At 29.9% G+C, this 23,155-nt stretch overlaps 1 protein-coding gene across 2 annotated transcripts; it reads right to left on the reverse strand.

Moving 5' to 3' along the window:
* Positions 1-288: 288 nt before the first annotated feature.
* LOC132733786 (uncharacterized) lies at positions 289-19,509 on the reverse strand. Of its 2 annotated transcripts, XR_009626217.1 has the most exons (5): positions 19,446-19,509; positions 4,553-4,591; positions 4,147-4,191; positions 2,745-2,858; positions 289-2,491 (listed from the first exon to the last, which is right to left on the reverse strand). XR_009626217.1 is itself a non-coding variant. In XM_060720466.1 (4 exons), the coding sequence occupies exons 1-4, from the start codon at positions 4,626-4,628 to the stop codon at positions 2,415-2,417; spliced, it is 312 nt and encodes a 103-aa protein (XP_060576449.1). In that variant the 5' UTR covers positions 4,629-5,862; the 3' UTR covers positions 289-2,414. The 2 variants fall into 2 exon arrangements, 1 of the variants encoding a protein (XP_060576449.1); XM_060720466.1 differs by lacking the exon at positions 19,446-19,509 and having other exon boundaries at positions 4,553-5,862.
* Positions 19,510-23,155: the final 3,646 nt, after the last annotated feature.

Genomic DNA, 23,155 nt, shown 5'->3' on the forward strand with positions numbered 1-23,155 from the left:
GACATAAAATATGTTCTTCATAAAAATGGAAGAAAACACAAAGAAGCATATTCATCATGTACAAATTTATTTTTTCACATAAAAAGACGACTTTTACAAGAGTAAACAAAATGATATGCATCAATATAGATTATACAATGTTTAAAAAGTTTAAATTGTGTTTGATTTTGCCTAATTTGGTCAATATGCATATCTGACGCAATCAAATTTATTCTCCTTTAAATGTTATCTTTTTTTAACATCTTCTAATATAACATTTACATGTTTTACCTATGTGTTTATTTGTTAAACACGGAAACATATCTGAAAAGCTACGTTATCAATATCATATATTCATTCTAAAGAAGTGGCAGTAAGTACAATTTTTTCATAACTGTAGAACTTTAAATATATTGTAATACACTGTACAAGCAAATATCAGAATTGTGGTAAAACAACGGTACACATCGTTGTCATGTTACATGAGCAAAACGTCGTTAAACAATATTAACAGCATACGATTGATAATAAATAAAAAGATAATGAGAGAAAAAAACATCCCAAAAAACGATTTCATTGATTGTTCAAGGGACTAAGGTCAATTTAGAATGTATACAAATGATAATTTCATTAAATACTGTCTACTTGTTTGTTACTTTGACGAAAATAGTTTTGTATCATCACATATTCAATTAATTCGGACAAATAAAAAACTTAAAAAAAAATATTTGATGAAAAATATTCAATATCAATTTAATTTCAATGTATCTTCACGCCCTAAATTTGAACAACTTTTAAAACGCAAAATAATCTTAGACATTATCAAACTTATGTTGAAGCACCACGCTATTTGTTTGCCTTTTTAAGAGCAATTTTACTGTCCCTATTTAAATATCGAATTATCTTTCTAGAAAAAAATTGTAACAACAAAATATTTGAAAAAATGTGCATGTATAAGTTATATAGAAATTACTATAAATCATGCGAATAATAATTTCAGCAATATTTCTATAACACTTGAAAGACATTGGTATATATGTACAACAGATATACTATGCTCAAATCTGATATTTAAAAATATTAATTATTGCTACACAGTCTCTTTGTAAATATACTAGTAAAATAAATTTGTTTTGACATCACACAAAGTAGGCATGTTCTGTTTAAAATGTTTTAAATTTTGCATAATATAGTCGGTCACAATATGAATATACAGTGTCATTAAAAGTACTGGCAGTGTTTTTTTTTTAGAAAAGACCAACTTGCTTGACCTGTTGTAGGGAACTCAGTTTCCAATACATAGTTTATTCATTCTTTTATTTAAATATAAACCATTTTGCTTTTTATATCTTGTTACAGCTTCCAAAAATACTCAATTGCCATATAGATGTACATGTACTACCTTTTGCTTCTAATGCTTTGTAATTGGCATCTCAGTGAATCAGTATTATATATGGAAGTGAAAATACTACTTTATTTACAATTTTCATCTCTTACAACACATTCCTGAATGTTCAGTTCTATTCTCATCAGTTATAAAACATCTAACATTCTCTAAATCCGCTATTTAACATTTAAAACACATGTTTGACAGTTCTTAATAATAAAACAATATGGATTTTCTGAGGCATAATGTGCCTTATACATATATCAAAGCCGGACAGTTCGGCCTACCAGGTCTTGGTTTCAACTGTCCAGGCAAAGTTTTCTTTTTATATAATGGTCATCATCGGAACAAACATTTCAACAAAATATTTAAATAATAAGATGAGACTTATAACTACAAAATACTGTAACAATTGTAACAATAGCCTTGATAATTTTAAGGCAATAATTTACTGATGAACATTTTTGGTATTCTTTTGGGTTCTTTTGTCAAATTACTAGCTGAGCTCCGAACCATCTCACAGAAGTTTGTAACATTTCAATCTTAAGGTTGGAATGCTGTGATATTATTTAGAACTGGAATGTATTTAAGTAAAGATATGTTTGTTCACTATGACCACTGCACCTTCTGTCATTAAGCACCAACCAATTATTCAACCAAGTTAAGTTATAGATGAAAGTATGGTTTTTATTAAAGTTTACTGGCACTTAACATAGCACATAAAATACTGGTAAAAATCTCAAAATCTAACAAGACTCTTTCATCCTCCAAAAATGGCAAGAATTGATAAATAAAATACTGGTTACATATAAATAAAATCGATAAATTCCGAATATCAGTGGCTATTTTCATGTTTGATAAAATTGTTGCCAAATCCTTCACTGAGCACCCATAATACAATTTATTGCACAATTTCTTATCATGTATCGCAATGCTCCTTACTTTACAGAAAAAAAGTTGCTTTGAGCCTTATGTCGCCTATGGATATGCCAAACCAGTGTTGATATGACTAAGCTGAGTTTCCATCGGCCGCTGTGTTAACTAGACTTCAGTCAGACCATTGACTCCACTTTACTAGACGCATTCCATAACTAACAGCAAAAGTTCTAGCTGTCAGTCTGTTGCCTACAATATGAATGTAATAAAAAAAAACACGATAAACTTACGCTTACTTCAAAAATTAAAACTTGTCTCGACCTTCATTATTACTTTTAATTCTTCACTGTTTTAATTCAGTGATGGTTATTCCAGATTATATTTCGGGAAGTTATTACTATTTAAATTTAGCTTAACCAAGTACATTGTATAAGATACGAGGAATTTCACCACTATAAAAGTTAAGATTTTAACTTTTTCATTTTTAGAATTAGAACCTTACCTGATGGCACGACTTCATCCTTTGGTTTATTAAGAACAACAATTCTGTCATATATTCTATAGCGAGATCTAATATATACCGGTATATCTTCTGTTTTGCATAGAACAGCAATACCTGTAAAGAAAAGTTGTATAATAGTTTGTGACCTTTCTGTTGAAAAGTTTACGTTATTGGTATATACCTATATATTAAATTTGAACACTTAACTCGAAAAAATATTTCCAGTCTCGTCATTTAAAAACAACTAAGTGGAGTCTCTTCAACATGTTGAACATGATATTTGAGCGCGTCATGACAAAACCAACATAGTGCGTTTGCGACCAGCATGGATCCAGAACAGCCTGCGCATCCGCGCAGTCTGATCAGGATCCATGCAGTTCGCTACAGTTTCTCTACTTGTAATAGGGTTGGTAAGCAAACAGCATGATCCTGATCAGACTGCGCGGATGTGCAGGCTGGTCTGGATCCATGCTGGTCGCAAACACATTATGCTGGTTTTGTCGTGACGCGGCTCATTTTATCCCTTTGCAGTGCTATGATGACTTTTAGCGCAATGTAACCTACATATAAGGCAAAGGCCTTTTAATCATTCTCCAGTTATCGATCGGACTCAATAATTATCAATTGTTTATTACGAAAGCCTTAAAGTATCAAAGGAAATAAAATAAAATATTGGAAAGACGTTATAATGCGAATCAAAAGGCGTAATTACGCGACATAAAATGAATAATAACGCGAATAAAGGCGTTCTAACGCAAACCAAACGGCGTAATAACGCGAATTAAGTCGTTATTATGAGAATTAAAAGGCGCAATAACCCATAACAAACGCGTTATAACTCGAACCACTATTTTGTTACTGTGAAAATCACCATTTTCTTACATTATGTGTAATACTACGTTCATTTTCGCTTTATACGACCGATGGAAAAAGCAAGGATCATTTGGTCTTGCCCTAGATTTTAGTAAACAAAAGGTTAGAGCTTAGTGAACATAGGGGCAGAGCTTCGATGTCCTTTACCTTTGACAAACTGACCTTAGAGACAGAAAGGGTCATCTACCATTTATTTAAACCTCCACAACAAAGCTGAGAAACATAATCAGAAGCATTCTCTTTCTATTGGTCGAAAAAGCTTTAAACAATCAATGCTTTATTGACCGTGACATTTGGCAAACTGACGTCATAATCAATAGGGATAATGCCGAACCACCATGCCAGCGTTCTCTAATAATTGGTCAGACAAGTTTTCATGGTCTGCCGACCGGCAACCGCCACTATATGCATTATATGCAAAGCAATATACCCGAATAGGCATTTAGATGAGAAAAATTACTGCTAACATACAATTACGAGAATAATTACAATATGTTTAGAAAAAGTATGAACAGAAAATTAATCCTACCTGGACGCAAAAAACTGTTCCCACGCGCGTTTCTCGCTGGATATCCTGTAAAATAAATGTAGAATTAAACTCGATGGCATGAAAAATAGTTTTTCATATTATTTCAGCTTGTTTATACGATGAGACGTCATTGCGCTTTGATTATATCCCACTCTAACAGCCACAAATGAGCTGAGAAACATATCCAGTACCACGCTGCCTGCATTACTAGAGCAATTTTAATTTGATTTTTTAATCATATCTCACTATGCAATTAGTTTCAAATGAACTATGCAAGTAATTTAAAATGAATCAGAAATAGTTTTCATAATGATGAGACTAGTTTTCTGAATGAAGGCTAAAAATGAAATAGGTATAATCGATAATTAAAATGTTTTGATACTAGTATTTAGAAACAAATAATTACCTGGCAAATCTGGCTGTGGTAATTCTCCAACTACATTTCCTGTAATATATGAAATAAAATGCTCATTTTTAAACATATTTACATTAAGAAATAAAATATATAATTATTTGCACTGAACGTTTCCAGAGCTAGAATAAGATTATGTATAATCTACTCTCAAAAAGTTTATTAAATAATTGTAATATCTCTATGACGTCAAAAAAGTATGCAAACAATTTATAATTTTGCTTCCGTAACATCTAAATTATACCGTCAACGAAAACAAGATAGCGTTTCGTTGACACACTTTAAAAACAATCTGATTGTGTTCTGTTTTATCAAATATTTGTTGTATAAATGTATCATGCAAAGTGAATGTTGCCGTTCAGGAATTCTGATAAAATATAATATTTACAATGCTTTGACAAAAGTGAAATAAATTTATTAGTGGCGAATTAATAAAAGACTATGGCACGAAAGTATGTAAATATAACTTATATAAAGCAGCATTCTTAGCTGGTAAAAAGCGTTCTTTTTCATTATATTTCTTTCCCTTATTGACATTTTATTGACAAAGTATCTCTTGATGATGATACATTAATTGAAATGAAATAAAACTTAAATATATGCCACAAAAATGATAAAAAAATGATACATGAGCCAAATATAGTTTCTACAACAACTGATACGTAAAACAAATTTTATAAAAGATTATTAAAAACACAACAGCCATCATAATATAATCCGTCTAACCCATTTTGCAAGTCCTCATATCTGCCCACAAAATAAAAATGAATGAAAACCGACAACAACAACAACAAAAAAACCAAGTATATATCAATAATTGTAATGCGTAAATGCGCTCTTAAGTTTCCATTAATAGAATAAGTATACGTTAACAGTATGTATATTACGTAAACCTCTCGGAAATGGTAGTTGTTTTCTATTTTTATAGTGTTTAAAGAAATGGTAGCCAATATGATTATATCTTGTCTCAATGCATGTATATACAATCGCTTTAAGTGTGGCAAGAATCATAAATTAAACTGATGTGAACCAAGAGTAAAATGTTTTATTTGTCTCTTATTTTGCCATTTATAAATTAGATCTAATTTCACCTATAAGAGATCAAGCATTTCCAAACCGAGACAATATCTTATACAAGGATATTTGAGAACATTATCAGTCACTTGAAACCTAAAAATTATTAGTCGCCGGTAGAAACCGGCGACTATATTTGTAACAGTTTTATATTATACCTATGGTAGGAGAAGGCATTAATTTCTGTAAATAAAAGCATAACAATTACTGAATAATTAAAGACTAGAATTGTTTTCAGTAATCTCAAAAATTCAAACATACAATAATGTTACTCAATGAAATGAAATATTCAAATATTGACATCGTAAAAAGCAACATTACAATTTTTATAAAATGAATTAATGACGTATCTTTATGGACCAGTCATTGAATTTAGGGATGCTTTTACTTTTTTTAAAGTGTCAAGCGTTGCTATTTTATGATAAATAAATCATGCATGATATTTGAAATGACACTTTTAAATTATCTGGTTGTTTGTATCTTATGAGACCTATTCTATTTTTTTTATCTTATTTATTATAAACAGTTTCTCCCAGAATCACGTGACTACACGTTGTATGTTATTGTTATAAAATCTATTAATAGTTACAAATGGCTGATAAGGCTGACATACAGGTAAGCAGCTGATAAAGTGCAAATCAAAGTAGTTTTGTATGAAAAATCTCGGTATGACAGTAGGGGCCGGAATCGTATTGAGTACACAGAGTAAACTAATAAACTATCTTTGTTTTGATAGTTTATTGCACTGAAAGGCAATTAAACGTTAACTCTATCGTATGTAACGAAAGGAATATTGATTTCAGCTAAATAACATATTTTTTCGATAGTGCATAAGAATAGTTTTTTTTATGCAGACACCACTTTTACAGTAGAATTGCATTGTTTTATGCAATAATTAAGCATATATATTTTCATAGTCACTTTGCAAATATTCGATGATCGGTAATAATTTGTCGGTAATTATCGTATGCTGACGAAAACCATACATACAACGGTATATGTATAAAGTAGAATTACAAGTAGAATTATAATCATATCACTTGCTTTACAAGCCTCGATGACAAGTTGTTAGATTTTAAGTTAGTTTCAAATTGAAGACTGTAGGATAAAGTGATTTTTTAATGTTTTCTTTTATAATACTTTTTGTATTTTGCAAAGCTTGACCGTTTATCAAAATTATGAAATAAAAAAGTGCTAGAAATGAAACACAGGATTTATCAACTTTTGTTTCATAAAGTTAAAAGATATAATAAAAATCAATTTATGAAAATTACAAACAGGATTTGTCCGAGATTCGAACTTGCGCCTACTACATGTAGGTTACAACTTCGTCATACTTACCACTAGGCCATCGAGCAGTATTAATTGATATAATTATACATGTAATTATACTTACAATAAAATCGTTAACATTAATCATAATAAGTTATGTAAGCAAACGAAACAGCTCCCGAAAATTATTGAGTCTCGGGTAAATATTGCCAAACAATACTTGCTTATTTAATAATGATAACAGTTTCTTGACAAAATTGCTAAGCAAGTTTGCTCCAAATATGATGTTTTATCATAACATAACATAAATTTATTGCATAAAACTCTCAGCAAGAAAGATATAATTGTGGGAAGTAAATGAAAACGTGTTTAAGAATAAACATTACTCAACTTATTGTTCCTCTTTTCTTTATACTCGAACCATTAAACTGATATTTTCTTTTATTTATAATAATACAATCATATTTCTATCCGGCGACTTGATGCTTTAGCATCAAAATCTCTACTTGTCACTACTTAACTACTTTACGCCTGAGATGAAGGATCCGTTCACGGTGTTTAAATGCCTATGTAAACGGGTTTGAAATCACGTGACTGAACTCCTTATATTATTATAAATGGTGTATAAATGTTCTAACAATAAGTTTTATTGTCAAATTTATCTCAATAACAGAGCCTGGGTACATGACATCTATGTGGATATAAATAGCTTATATCTAGATAAAATGAATAGAGATTTGATGATGTTACACCAAAACTGCATTTATAATCGCTTGAAAAACATTGCAACACTTGCATGTCAACTTCTAATCGCTAGTCTCCTGTTTTTAAAAGGAAATGAACCGAGACTATTACATATACCATGAATACTTTTTATTAAGAAACAAGAAAGAAATATTTCGGATGCACTTAGTTTCAAATGTCAAGAAGAGTCAACTATCTAAAAGGTGATGCAAACAGCTTGGTGAATTATCTCCGAAATGGTCATAATTTTAAATTGTTAGAAATATAACAACAAATGTAATTACAATATTGAGATATTACCACCTAGAATAATCAACTGAATAAAACGTTTAGTTGAATATTTATTATTGTCTTTAAATTCCACAGTCTGTAAAATAATAATAGAATTAATGAGATAATAACACTGAAGGGTGCATGATTAAGTATTTTTAAAACGACAACATGGAGCAAAACATATTGCAGCTAATAACTATCAATTTACAAATCAATCATGCATCAAATTATTTTAACAATAGTGAACCACCAAAAAGTTATAACTAATGTAAAACAAATGATGACTTAAAGCAATCAAAAACAACGATAACAATTCTGAAGGAATATGTTACCCATCTCCGAAGATCTGATTATGTGAATGAACATTAAAAGCAGTTCATCAGAATAAACCACTACATGCATCATTTTATTGGTAGGTTTTTGTGGTTTTTGTGGGGGTTTTCTTAACAAGGTATTGTGGTTTTTGTGGGGGTTTTCTTAAGAAGGTAATTATTTAGAACATCTACTTTTTATCAATCGTTTCTAAATGGGACGGTCTCCGATGAGAATACAACGCAAAATTATTATAATTAAATATTGGTTAAAAATTTTGACACTCATGGGTTGTAACCTTTTGTGAATAAAGATTATACATATAAACAAACTTGGTATTCAGAAATAAATAATTCAAGTAAATTACAAACATACAGTATGTATAAGTACGACCTTTTTGAGATATTCTTAAATTGTGTAAATATAAATAAATACAGAATACAACTGACGCTATTTCGGTTATCATCACATAATGTAGAAATTGAACTTGGTAGGCACAACTGAGAAAATATACCATGTCAGCAATGTAAAATGCATGTCATCGAAAATGAATTCAATTTTTTACTCGTTTGTACAAAATATTATAACTTTCGTAAGAAATTTTTAAAACCATATTTTGCCGTTGGCCTTAACTTCTAAACTTAATAACTTCTCTGAAAACATTTTGTTCTGTATTATGAACAATTTAGTGTAAAAATGTCTTACACTTTACCAATATTATGTAATAATAGCTATATGCTATCTGTAGTTTAATGCCAAATAAAATATTGAATTGAATTGAATTGAAATGAGGCTTTTAAAGGTTTCGTGATTATTATCGTACAAACACAGATGTTATAAAAATTCAAGATTTTAGCAGTTTTGTGTTCTATGCTAAATTCTGCTTAAAGCAGATGTTGACTGGGGAGGGCGGGCGTGTATACAAGCTTTCAATTACCACTGTCGTTCATGAACAGGCTAAATCAAACAAAACATGCAACATTTTCAATTTTATCGTGCTAGACTTTCTTAAAGGAGTCTGTTTTTCTCTATTTCAAGTCGTTGGTGTAACGCTAGATTTTATCATATTTCAAAACTAAACTTTGCGATAAGCACATATAATAAACTCTGGCATAAAAATAAAATAAAAACTGGTATATAATATGATACCAGGTTGATGTAAAACGGGAATTTTCTTTTTTTACTTTGCTAGTTCTTACAAAATATTCAGAGTAAGTTCCAAATAAAAAAAAATCCCGATTAAAACGGTCGACTTTGTTTAATTAAGAAGTACCTCTAAAGAAAAACTCGGCCGGAGTAAAACTGTTTAACTTTCATATGTTAGTTAGTTAGTTAGATTCCCAGATTTCATTTGACCAATGAAAACTTTTCTTATATTCAGTTTTTCACTGTAAATTTTACAGGAAGACAAACTGAAAACAGACCGGCCTCAGTCGGAAAAATGGTCCTTAAAAATAGTATTCTGTTGTTGCCTTAAATACATGTGTATTTTTAATTTTGAGTTACATATTTCGAATCAAATGTAAGAAGCAGATTCTATGGAAAAAAAAAACAAAAAAAAAAAACAAAAACGATTTATGTCATCAATAAGGAACAAAATGTTTGAGCGGCTCAATTAAAAACTGATAAAATTATTTAGTAAACATATACAACATAAAGAAATTATCTACGAGCTCTGATGCAAAATGCTTGCAAATTATATAAAGGATATTTATTTGTTTGTGTGTAAGATGAAATTTCTTCTTTAAAACAGTATTTCGCCAATCGTGAGAATACGTAGTAGATATAAGCCGAAAACTGTCCAATATGTAAAATATTGAATTTCTTGTCATACCACAGGAGTCTGGAATCGTTTCCTATGATACAACAAAACACTCGGTAATCTGATTTATACTTCTTGTAGATAGTATATTATAGTAACTCATTCAATGTGTGTTTCAAGTGAATGAATGGAATTCTTAACTTAAGAACAACATGAAGATCCGTCAAGAGCAATCGGAACTCGGCTATTATTCATAATAACCCGAAGACTGACGGAAAGGGCCGTAAAGATGCGATTGGCATCAATAGGTGAAACATACTTCCGTGTTTTAATGTTAATCAATACCAAATCTTATTTCTGGAACTATCCACTTGTTCTTGACATTAAGTAGGGCTCGAACCCACGAAACATTAGTTTCACGGCAGGCTCCTAAACCAAGAGGTATATTGACCGAATTTATACTCAGTTAGAAACACTACTAATCTTTTCCCACGGTTTCAATAAACAGTAAAGATAAGTTGGTAAGGAAATAGGAAATTAACAAAAGAATAACTGTTCAAAGATTTATTTTTTCAAAAAGTAACCCGCAGTATAAAACACAACAATGGATTTCATATATAACTGGTCATAGAGTATTGTAATGAACGATCAATAGCCGCTTTTGTTTTAAATAGATGAATTTATTTTCTCTATTATATTTATTTGAAAAGCTGACCATAACACTTACTTGAAAAAACATAACGTACATACAATAAAGCAAATCAAGTATGATTGTCATGTAAACGTATGTTTAAAAAAGAAAAAAAAACGGACAAAAGACAAGAAATTAAACAATCCCATAAAAATCATATCCGCTATCTTTCACTTGGAAAGCGTAAACAGTGATAAGATGTTAAGAGCTTGAAAATCGAAAATCAGTAGGCTTAAAATGTGAGCAAGATAACAATTATTGTTCTTTTCGTAAAATTATGTAAAATGCGTAATGGGCGAAGGAAAGACATTGCATCATTCCTTGTGTTAACTTCTACTTAATCGTTTTTTTTGTTGTTGTTTTTTTTCCCTTTTTTTTTAAATTTGGAGAATTTTCCCAAAACCCTGTGGTCATACAATTTCTTTCATAACTCACCTGTCTATATAATTTTTACACAATTAATTTGACTTAAACTTTAATATTGACATCTACCTGTACTGTATTAAAAATACAGTACGGTCAGAACAAAGGAATGACGTCGTAGAAGTAATTTAATGTTTTTTAAAGTTCACGTGATAAAATAAAATTACATCTTGCACAACAAACACATTTTCTTTTTATATTATGCTTAAAAACAAATTAAAACGAAATTATCTCAATATTAACGTTTATATCAATATCTGTTTTCCCCACTGGTAGCCACATTTTAGTCGAATTTATCATAAAAAACAAGAAGTCTAGCAGAAGAAAAAGTCACATTATCCGACCTTATTTCCTTTACTTACTTCGAATTTATATTAAACATGGCTTTAAAATTTTAAAACCCCCTTTTTTAAAAGTTTTTTTATTTCACGGGAAGAAAATAATTTTTTAAAGGGGGATATCATTAGATTTTTATCATACCCCTTTTTTAGATGAAAGAAAACTTATTTAGGATTTTACACATAATAAAAAGTTTTGCAAATGTTAAACTTTTTAAAAAAGGGGCTAGAGTTTGATGAAGGCCTTTCGAACGCGGGGTTGTTATTTATTCTTGGGCGAGGGCTACCATTTTTTTTTTTAATTTATAATTGCCGTGGGGTACTTAAATTCCCCAAAAAGATCAAAATTTTTGCTTTAAGGAATTGTATTTTTCAGACAAAAGATTTAGAGACGGTATTTGGTGATTGGTAATTTGAATGAATGTAAGTAAGTTTGCTTCTTTTTATTACTTTTGAAATTTAAGTTATTTATCAAGTTTAGCTTTGCTTTTCTCTAAACAGCCCTAGCAATGTCAGAATTGTTAGCAAAAATAAAATTGAAGTACCACATGGCGGAAATCTCAAAGAAGTAATTTCGTCATTGAAAACTGTTAAATTATATTTGGATAATTTTCACTGTGAAATTATCAAATACATTTTTTAGGGATAAATCAGTAATCCACTGAAAACCATAAAATAGATATTATGATTCATTAAATGGTTTATCGTAAAATACTGTTCGGAGGAAGACAGTCGGTGTTTCTTACTATTAATCGGCATTACTGAAAACTTTGTTTTGATACGACATTTAAATAAATATTAAATACTGTTCCAATTGCAATAATAAAACATAAATAATGTCGTTTTGGTTTAAGCAAAGTGATCTCTCACCCTTGAAATTCATTTATCGATGATCGACGATCATATTTGAAAATATATGAACAAAGTGTGAAATTGTTAGTATTGTAACCATCGTGTAGAGGATTGTTTGTTTTTTTAAAAATAACATTCAGCTTACAGCAATAGCTCTGAGATCACCCCTTTCATATTTCTAGGATTAAACGTTACATAAATGTGCTTATTTTTTATTTGTAATTAATGATGTTATTAATGGGAGACTGTTTTTATCTTATTACTAAACTTAAGGTCACGAATAAACACTTTGATGAAATCTCTTGGTAGGTTATTCAAAATTATATCGTAAATTGAAAATAAATAGTATATTTTTTAGCAAAATTTTCATTTACAGTTTATCTAAATTCATATGAACGTTTTGGATTTTATTATCAAAGAAATAAGAAGATTAATATATGTAAGCAGAATTTTGTATTTTCTGTATTTTTCATTGTATGAGCTCATGTTCATAAAACAAAAAACAATCCAACTTGCTTAAGACCGCAAAAATGTTTATGAACTTGTCCAAAATGACAGCTGCTAGTTGATCAATTTTACCTCGCTTTATAAAAGTCAATCAGTTACAAAGCTCTAGGTTTAAAAGCTAAATAGAACTTTGTCGTTTTGGGCGTTCTCTATGAACCTGCGTATTCTATTTATCATCAGAAAGGATAAACATGTTAATTCACAAATGAATTTAGACACTTTAATTTTATTGAAATACATCGATTTGAATTGATCTGAATACAGTTTGCGAATAAACATTTCATTTGTACCTTTTAAGGACGTATAAAGTATCTTTCATAATTAGCACAGAATACTACATTACATCCAGTTGTGCTATACAGTATATATAAGTTGTACTGCAAACAGCAACATGCCCATGCTCTGACTCAACGAACGCGTTCTCGCAATTGTGTTTGTTGCAAATCCTCTTAAGAGTGTTAAAAGAAATATGTTTGTACAAAGGACTAAAAGAAAAATTAGATATGACCTTGAAAATAATAGCTTAATAAATTAAAAAAGCTGCTTATCAGCATGTGCGCCGCCGACATGTTGTATATTTCCATTTGTGCTCCGTGTTTCTTGTACTCCTTGAATAAAAAAGAATATTATATCTTTACTCTTATCGTATATTCAACATTTGAAATATCTTATGGATGATTATTCTGACCGAAGTATTTTATTTGCTTTTATTCCCAAATTCTTACAAAATAACAGAAGTCAAAAAAGTTCAAATGCTTTTGCATTACAAAACCACTCCTGAACGATTATAAAAGCAAATATTCTCTTACATGTATTAGACATTTATGACTTACAACAAATGTACAAATAAAGTTTACATGATTTGGTCTGCGTTCAAAACTCTATTGAAGTAAGATACTAATATCATCGGCACCTTATTTTATCTTCGGAGCTGAAGATTGCAAACTGCGTTGCAAAGTTACAATACATATAATGTACAAACCTTAATGTTATCAACGTTTAATTAACATTAAAATGGGTAGTTGTGGTAGGATTAACGTTGATACATACATTCATGGATTAAAAATATTCTAGACAGAAAAATGGTAAATAGATAAAATTAACATGCTCATAATTCAACAATTGGTAAAAAAATAGTAAAAAGTGGTAAATAGTGGTATTGTATATCTAAACCCGTTGTTTTAATAAAAGGTGGTTGTTTAAATAAAAGCGATATTTTGAAGGACAGATCAAATTATGATAACATGTTTTGTAAACCTTTAGAAGCAAATAAAAATGAGCAACTTTTATATTGTAATTTCTATAATTGAATGGTAACACTTGGTAACGCAAATCAACCAGTATTTTATAAAACTTTGTCATATGCAGGGGCTTATGTTAGAAAACATAATATGGAATAATATGTCATCAAACTTCATTATCGATGTTCTGATCCATGAAATCTAATCAATTTTAGTGACATCCTGTATTTCGCAGTATTGTTCGATCCGATGCATCTAGAGAGATTAAACGTCTTAAAACCGCAAAAATTTCTTTTCAAAATGAGACCAATAATACACTAGGCTCATTAGTTTATCTAAACAAAAGGAATGTGTTTTTTACCGTTCAATAGATTTAAATCTAATTCATTAACAAGTGTCAAGTGAGAAGGGCGATTTTCACATAAAAATAAGCAAGCGGTTTCTCTTGCACGCCGTTTTTTAAGTTCAAAATATATATCTAAAAAAAGTCGAACACAGTTTATATCTAAAAAAAGTCGAGCACAGTTGAAAGATTTAAAATTTAAAAAATGTCCTATACATATTAGTGTGCAAGTTAAAAATAAAGTTATTTTGAGGTTTATCTGTCATTATACATGTAATTCTTTATGAACACGTGTGTGTTAAAAATGAGTTTGCCATGGGGAATAGATTTTTGCCATGAAAACATTGTACTTTACCATGGTAAAGCATTTTAACAGGACAAAAAAAATAGCAAGTGCCAATATAGTTAATATTGTGTCATTAAAATTAAATTGGAAACAACTTGCTAGAACAAAATTTTAAAAAAACATAATAGTATAATAATATAATTTAAACTGAGTGTCTAGTACTGGTGTAACTCTCCAGGAACGATGGTTAGGAAACTACCCGCCTATATGACTGAAATACTGTTGAAAAAAGGCGTAAAATGAAACAAACAAACAAACAAATAAACTGAGCGTACCATGTTACGATTTAAATAAGAAAGTCAATATTATCTTGTTTATCACGACTATTTGTATGGCAGTGTTTCGTTTTCTTAATAAATAAGAAAAAAGGGGTGGAGGACTCGCTATTCTTTTTAAATTAGATATTTTTAGTTCACCAGAAATTCATTGATAGTGCAAGGAATTACAGTTGAAGATCCTACAGTAAATTCTAAACAATTTACTTTGATAAATATCTATGGGACTAACTCAGATCAACCTGTGTTTATGAAAATATTTCAGAATTAATGATAGAGCCGGAAAATATTCACTTATACATGTATGTTGTGGAGATTTTAACTCAATATTAAATACAGAATTAGATTACTTTAATTACAAATCAACGGAAAACAATTAAAAATTAAGAAAAGTTCTTATAGATTATATTTTTAGTTAACATTTGTATGACCGATTCAGAGAAATCATGGGTAATTTAAGAAATTTTTCATGAAGAAGAGAAACAAGCTCGATTAGATTTTATCTTAGTTCAGCCTTATTGCCTCAAGTCAAGCTTTGTATTTTAGATCGGACCATTCAATGGTCTTAGAAATGATAACTTTAGTAATACAACCCATGGTTAAGGCCTTTGGAAGTTTGATAATTTTTTGTTGTATGACGCTGACTATTTGAAATGTATAAGTTAAAAGATTGAAGAAGTAAAAACACAATATTGTCTACCTGTTTATAATCTAGAAACTTCGTCTAATATAAATAATGTTATAAATGATCAATTATTCATGGAAACTTTGTTAATAGAAATAAGAGGTAAAACAGTATCATATGCTAGTTATAACAATGAACAAAAACGTCTAAGGGAGATGTATTAATCACACAGATTGCAAATTTAGAAGGCAGATCTTATGAAACCGATTTCTTTTTATTAAAATACAATAAATATTGACTACTTTAAAGCAAGATAAAATGAAAAGTCATTTGATAAGATCTAGAGCTAAGTGGATTGATTTCGGTGAAAAGTCAACCAACTATTTCTGTAATTTAGAAACATTTCATTAAACAAGTACAATTGTACCAATTTTACAGAAAAATTATGGGTCAATAATGAATAATCACAAAGATATTTATAGGAGGCAGAGTCTCATAACAAGCAATTATATACTTAAGTGACAATGACAGAGAACTATACAATACAAAACTTTCTAAAAGATAATACTATCATCAAATTAGAGAAACTTTAAATAATATGACTTATGATAAAAGTCCTGGATCTGCAGGTTACTCTGCTATTTTTCTTTAAAGTATTCTGGAATAAATTAGTGATTTGATTGTTCGATCTATAAACTATGAATTTAATGACGGTAATCTTTCAATAACACAAAAACAAGGAATCATTACTTGCATTCAGAAGGATAAAAAACTAAACAGTGCTAAAAAGAATGGCGACCCATTTCTCTCTAAAATACTATTTATAAACTAGCTTCTGGTTCTTTAGCAAAAAGATAGAAATCTGTGTTAGATATTTATATAAACAAGGATCAGGCGGGCTATTTCAAAGGCCGGTTTTGAGGGGAAAGTATACCTATTTTAAATTATATTTTAAAATATTCAGGTATAAACAAAGAACCTGGTCTTCTTATGATGATCGACTTTGAAAAAGGCATTTGACAATTTATCATATGATTATATTCACACAAATTTAAGATTTCTAAATTTTGGACCAATGATAAAGAAATGGATTGAAATGTGTAATAAAGATACTCAGACAGCGGTCCATGTGAATGTTTTTTTTGTTTTTTTTTGCCAGATTTCTTTAGAATTGGACGCGGCTGTCGTCAAGGCGACCCAATCAGTCCTTACATGTTTATATTTTGTACAGAGATCCTAGCTATAGAAAAAGAAATAACAGATGTAAAACGTATTTTTTTAATGGTACTGAGTACAAAATACCCTATTTGTAAATGACACTTCATGATTGTTCAGAAAAATCATTACATAGTGCTTTGAATATTTTGGAACATTATGCTATATGTTTTTGTCTAAAATTTAATTTTGAGAAAACACATGCTGTTTGTCTAGGTTCTTTAAAGTACATCATAAGTTCCATCAAAACAAAATGAAAACTGAAATGGGGCAGTACACAATTCAAACTATTGATGTTAATTTGGATGCAATGATGTCTTTAAACGTTGATGAAAAACTTAAAAATATTCAAAATTGTATACAATATTGGAAAAAGAGAGAACTGACACCATTAGAACGTATAACTGTGACTAAGTCTTTACTATTGCCAATGCCAACTCAGTTATTTATATCTCTTCCAAATCAGTGGATAAATAATATAAACAAAACGTTTTTAGACTTCATATGGAATGGTCCGTCTAGAATAAAAATAGCATTGTTATCAAAAGATTATACAGAAGGTTGTTTGAAAATTATGTATCATCATATATGAATAGTTTAAAACTGAACTGGCTTGGAAGGCCTTTACTAGGAGGTGATAATAAATATAATACATCAGCTAATGTTATTATAAATACTGAAAATTTGTTCAATTGTAAAAGATTGTATGCAGAAAGAGTATATAAAACTAGAACATTTTTTGGAAAGATGTTGTTACATTGATTTTATAAACGTTTTCGCATTTGGTAGTATGGACAAGTTCTGTAGTATGTCATTGTTTCATAACTTTAAAATGGATCTATTATCAGTGACAACTGTATAATCACTGACTAATCTATTCTCCAACTCCCCTTGATACAATGTAATTGTAAACCTTAATCATGATGTAAACAAGGTACCTCTATTATTTACAATATATTAACATTTTTTGAACTAACAATTTATACTTATTTGAATTGGACACAAACAGAATTTTAAGCTACAAACAATTATTCTGGAACTAATTTATTAATTATTATCTACTAAATTAGCTACAAATACTTTGTTGAAAAATAAAAATAGTGTGACTGATGCAAAATGTTCTTTCTGTAAAACTGAGAATGAAACACTGCTTGTTTCACTTGTTTAGGGAATGTCATAAAGTAAAATCATTTATAGCAGATGTTACTGAACTTGTTAAATCATTCAATGAAAACATTGAGATAGATTGCAAAAATCTTTATTTTGGGAAATCCTAAGAAAATTTTTAAGTTATAACATACTTTGCTTAGAAATCAAAAAATATATTTATTTATGTAAGAGAAAATGTATTGTTCCAAATCTGAATGGCCTGAAAGGAAGCTTACAAATTAGCCTTATTAATTGTTAAAAATATAAACCTAAAAATTAACTGTCAAATTGTCCACGGTAAATTATCTATGTGAAATAAAGTTAGAATTATCAATGATTTGCTTATGATTAAATTTAAGGTTGTTAAAAGTGGATTGGACTACAATTGACACATTTTTTATTATTATTTAAAAATGCTCAAATATTAAAAAAAAACAACAAAAAAACAACAACAAAAAAAAAAAAAAACAAAAAAAACCAACACTATGCAGTATATGGATAATTCTTATAAAGTATTGCAAGAAATAAATAAAATTCAAAGTGATTCAGTATGAACATTTGAATATTTAGATATATTGAATTTCATTGTAATTCTAATTCACTTAAAAAATACAAAATGATGTTGCAGTATTTGTATATTAAAATTGTTTTGTTAAATTGCTTTTATCTGAATTGTACAATATATTGATGTTACATATATATGACATGCATTTGTAATAATAAAAAACAATTCATGGAAATGGTTTGTTATCTTCATCAATAAGAAAACAAACGTTGTAAGAACATACAAATATTTCACAAAAACATCTGGTATGTAAATACAGCACGTGAATAATTTTCATTCTTTCCATTCAATTATCACTCCCATGAAATGCAAACAGTGGCCGCGAAAATCTAAGTTCATATGTCTCTCAGATAATCTTTTTAAATAAAATGTATATTACTTTGCAAAACATCAGTTTAAATCCTATCTTTGTTCTTTACTATCATTATAACTACTTTTCATTCAATTATCTATGTTCTTTACTATCATTTTAACTACTTTTCATTCAATTCAATACTTTCTATAAAACTTGTACACATCAAATAAAAACGAAATTATCAACTTAAACATATTGATGATCGAATATTTAATTTTTTCCGGTCACAGGTAGTTCAGTCTGCAATTTCGTTTTCCAACAACACACTTGCAATCAATCAAACATGTTTATTCATTTCTAACCTTAATTAATTTAGATACCTTAATTTAATCTAAATACTTATCATTTCTGGATACTCAATAGCCTCAATAAACGTGTGTTATATAGAAGGTGATGGGATATTTAACTTTATTTCGTATACGTATTTTAACCAATTCTTTAGAGATATATGAAAGTATAAAAGGCCAGAGAAAAAGTCGAATGCACTATTATTGTAACATTTTTTTGATTTAAAACACATCTTACCAGCATGTTCGCCGCCATCACACTGTCTGTTTCCAGTTCTATTGGCTGTTTCTTGTACACATGAAAAAAAAATGAATACTATATATGGAGAAATATATTCTTAATGTTCTAATTGAGCAACGAAGGATTTTACTTCATTTTGTTCCCAATTCAACATTCTTTGAAATGGAAACTGGTTCAAAAGTCAACACAAAGTTCAAATGTTTGTGCCAAAAAAAAACACACAAAAAAAAAAAAAAAAAACAAAAAAAAAAAAACAAAAAAAAAAACCACAACTGTGACGATTTTAATCAACATATGTTTCAAACAATAATGTTTTACATCGAATTTACAGAATACACATTTCACGATCCGTGTATAAAACTGTGTTGAGTCAGATATTTAACACTAGGGGTCCGTACTCTCTGTGCCTAAAAAGGCGGATAGGCCCTGATTAAACTTAGACCACACACTTCTAAAAACTTAATCTACCTATATCATAAAAATATGCCGAAGCTTATAGAGTGTTAGATGACATGTATATTACGCAAAATTGCCATTATATTTACTCGTAGATATCAAAAGTCATCTGTTGTTAACATTAGATTCGGTAAAACATATTTTAAACTACATTTGCTCATATCTACATAATTTATAATGGTTTCATAAAGAAGAAGAATAACAACAGAGTTGTCTTTGCATTTACAATCTACTACGCTATAAAGGAATGCTATTTTTATTACTCAAACTTATCATTGTGTCCTTTTTATATCAAAAGAAAGAAGTAGCAACAATGTTTAACTTTTAAATGTCAAATGGTTTTCTCAATTTACGTTTTTACTGGCTTTCATCTGATGTGAAATAACCCGTAATAATTTCTAAAATAAACAATTTTTAAGGACTATAAAGCTACTCATAAGATATACTGTACGGTTCATTCTTTTTTATAAATACGATCGCCGGATGCCTTGTTTTCAAAAAAAAATAAGTGGTGTTCCGAAATTACAGAAAACGTCTCTCACTCTGATAACACTCCCGCAAGACATTAAGATGTAAGACATACAATGTAATTATGTTCAAATATGGGGAAATAACACAATTGAAAATCATAAATGTTAGTAAATGATACTGCCATGGCCTTTGTGTCAAGTACATTAAAACATGATAAACAAGATCAACAAGGAAAGGCGGCGTTCAATGAACGCAGCCCCCACACGATCCAGCAACAAGAGCCAGTGGCAAGGAGCCCAGGAGGACCCCGAACAAAAACAGGATAGGGCACAAGGAAGAGCATGGGCAGGTTAATCACTAAAACATACTTAAGAAGAAATAATTAGTAACTGATAAGGAACTCAAAGAAAACAAATTGTTATTCATCTTTCTATAAATTCTTACATAATAACTTGTCAAATTCCCATTCGCATTATATGCTTATTATGAAATAAAACTTATTATGAAATAAAACGTATTCTGCCTACCTATCATTTTGTTTTTAAAATCCCTGATATTTTCTACCGTTAAGGCCAAAGACGCAGTTGTACACTTTTCTGCGGTGTATAACTATTAAGCAGTAGAATGTTAACTTATGGGGCGTTACCGCTAGCAATCAACCAATGAGCAATTAAAATCGCGATATTACGTCAGATATTACGGATGGTAAGATGTAGCTTTGCGCAATCAATGAAATGGAAATATCTGTACGGAAATAAGTCCTGTTGTGATTTCCGGTTGTTTAGTGTTTATTGTATTTTATTGTATAGAATAAACTCATATCAAACTAATATTTAATTATGACACTAAAAGCATCAATGAATGGACACTATTCGTAATGAAATAGATATTATAAAATATTTAAATTTATTGAGATGGCAAAACAAAGTCCGCTTTAAATAAAGGGATTTATATTGTTATTATACTGCGCATATCTTATTCTTAAACAGTCTCGCTTTTTTAACAAAACATTAACATTACACAAATGTTATAACGAAAGTTTTCATATTTTTTCAAACTTTCAAGTTTTTTTTTGTGGCACATTTGCAATAAATATTAAGTATTTATTAGGAAAGCTTATAACTTATTAACTTAAAAACCCAACAGATAAACTAACTAATGGTATAGTCAATCTATTTTTTTCTATTTTTCTTTTTTAAATCCTTTACCTCAAGATTAATAAGACTTTAGATGTTTGTGTCCTTGTATAAAATATGATGAACAAGATCAACAAGGAAAGGTGGTGTTCAATGAACGCAGCCCCACCGACCCAGTAACAAGAGACAGTGGCAAGGAGCCCCGGAGGACCCCAAAAAAACAGGACAACGGGCCACAAGCAGAGAGCCGGGCAGGCAAACCCACCAACAAGAAACACAAACAATCAGAAGCTGAATAAGGGAACTAAAAGAAAAAAAAATAAACGATAGAATATTAGGTTTCCATAAAGTCAAAAAAGGCACAAGGAAAGGGGAAAAATGAACCCGGGGGGGGGGGGGGGATAAATTTAAAATAAATAAAAACAAGGGGCAAAAAGGGGGAAGATACTTACCGTGACGAGAAAAACAAGAGACACAAAGTTCACCAAAAACATTTAAAAACAACATAGGATATACAATCTGAGGGGGAACACAGAGGGGCCCGGCCTTGGGAACGGTCGCAGCCCATTTAAAATTACAGCTGGGAAAGTTTAAACCGGGTTAATGGTGCACCAAACCCTCACTTTTTGGCCCCACCATGTTTCCTATAAAAGGAGACTGTTGTAAAAAAATAATTCCCACCAAAGTGAAAAATTCTAACAGTTGTCCATGGGTTACAAAAGGTTGAAAATAAGAAAACATTTCGAAAATGCCTCATGTGAAACCAATACCAAAAGTAAACCCAATTTTGAACCATAAACAAAAGTACTCAATTGTCTTAAAGGAAAACAGAGTGCAACAAGAAGATCACCTACAAAGGGCTCGAGAAGCAAGCCCAGAAGACGAAAAATTAAGGCAAATTCAGTTCCCCAAAGGGCTTTAAAACTTGTCCATTCCAATAGAAGGCCCCCCCCCCACTTGGTCCTCAGATGTAATCAAAAGAAAAGCGTAGAAGTCCCAACTTGTAAATGGGGTTGAACACTAAGTAAGATGCGGTATTCCCTTAAAAATAGTAGGGGTGATAAATCCCTTTAAAAAACATTTTTAATTTTATTTATTAAAACCAACAGGGGAAATTACAATGGGACCCAAGTTCTTACGAAGTTTGCAAAACAATATCCCTGTAAAAATCAGGCCAGCTAATCCTTGTCAAAGAGTTTTTTTTAGATCACTATGAATTTTGAAATTAAATCAAAGTTACGATTAAAGTTTTGTAAAATATTTACGTAATTTAATAATAGCGGTAGCCCTGTTTTGAGAAGCCTACCGGTAATGAAAATATTTCGCTCGTGTTAAAATCCTTTACGTTTATATATAGCATTCGCTAGAGCTTGTAGCAAGCTCTAGCGAATCTATATAAACCCCGTAAGATGTTGCATGTGGTACGTCTCTATCCAAATGAGGATAATTTACTATACAAAATCAAAATCAAACGCAAGAGTATATAGTAAATTAAACGCAAGAGGGCAGGACTGATTTTATCGCAAAGAGGAGTGGACAATAATAAATATGAGTAAAATAAATAAATTTCGCCTAAACGAATAAGGTGAAACCGTCGGGATTCAACTTAACCTTGACAACTTTGGTTTTAGTTGAAGAAAAAAA

Source organism: Ruditapes philippinarum, unplaced genomic scaffold (genome assembly GCF_026571515.1).
Source record: "Ruditapes philippinarum isolate M1 unplaced genomic scaffold, ASM2657151v2 ctg9235_1_1_1_1, whole genome shotgun sequence".
Lineage (NCBI taxonomy): Eukaryota > Metazoa > Mollusca > Bivalvia > Venerida > Veneridae > Ruditapes > Ruditapes philippinarum.

Bases quoted from the DNA above. Each gene is read 5' to 3' on its own strand.
- LOC132733786 (XM_060720466.1), bottom strand. From the start codon at position 4,628: ATGTTTAAAAATGAGCATTTTATTTCATATATTACAGGAAATGTAGTT. The intron at 2,859-4,146 runs GTAGGATTAATT...TTTTCTTTACAG, and splicing joins GAACAGTTTTTTGCGTCCAG to GTATTGCTGTTCTATGCAAA. The intron at 2,492-2,744 runs GTAAGGTTCTAA...TTCATATTGTAG, and splicing joins GGATGAAGTCGTGCCATCAG to GCAACAGACTGACAGCTAGA.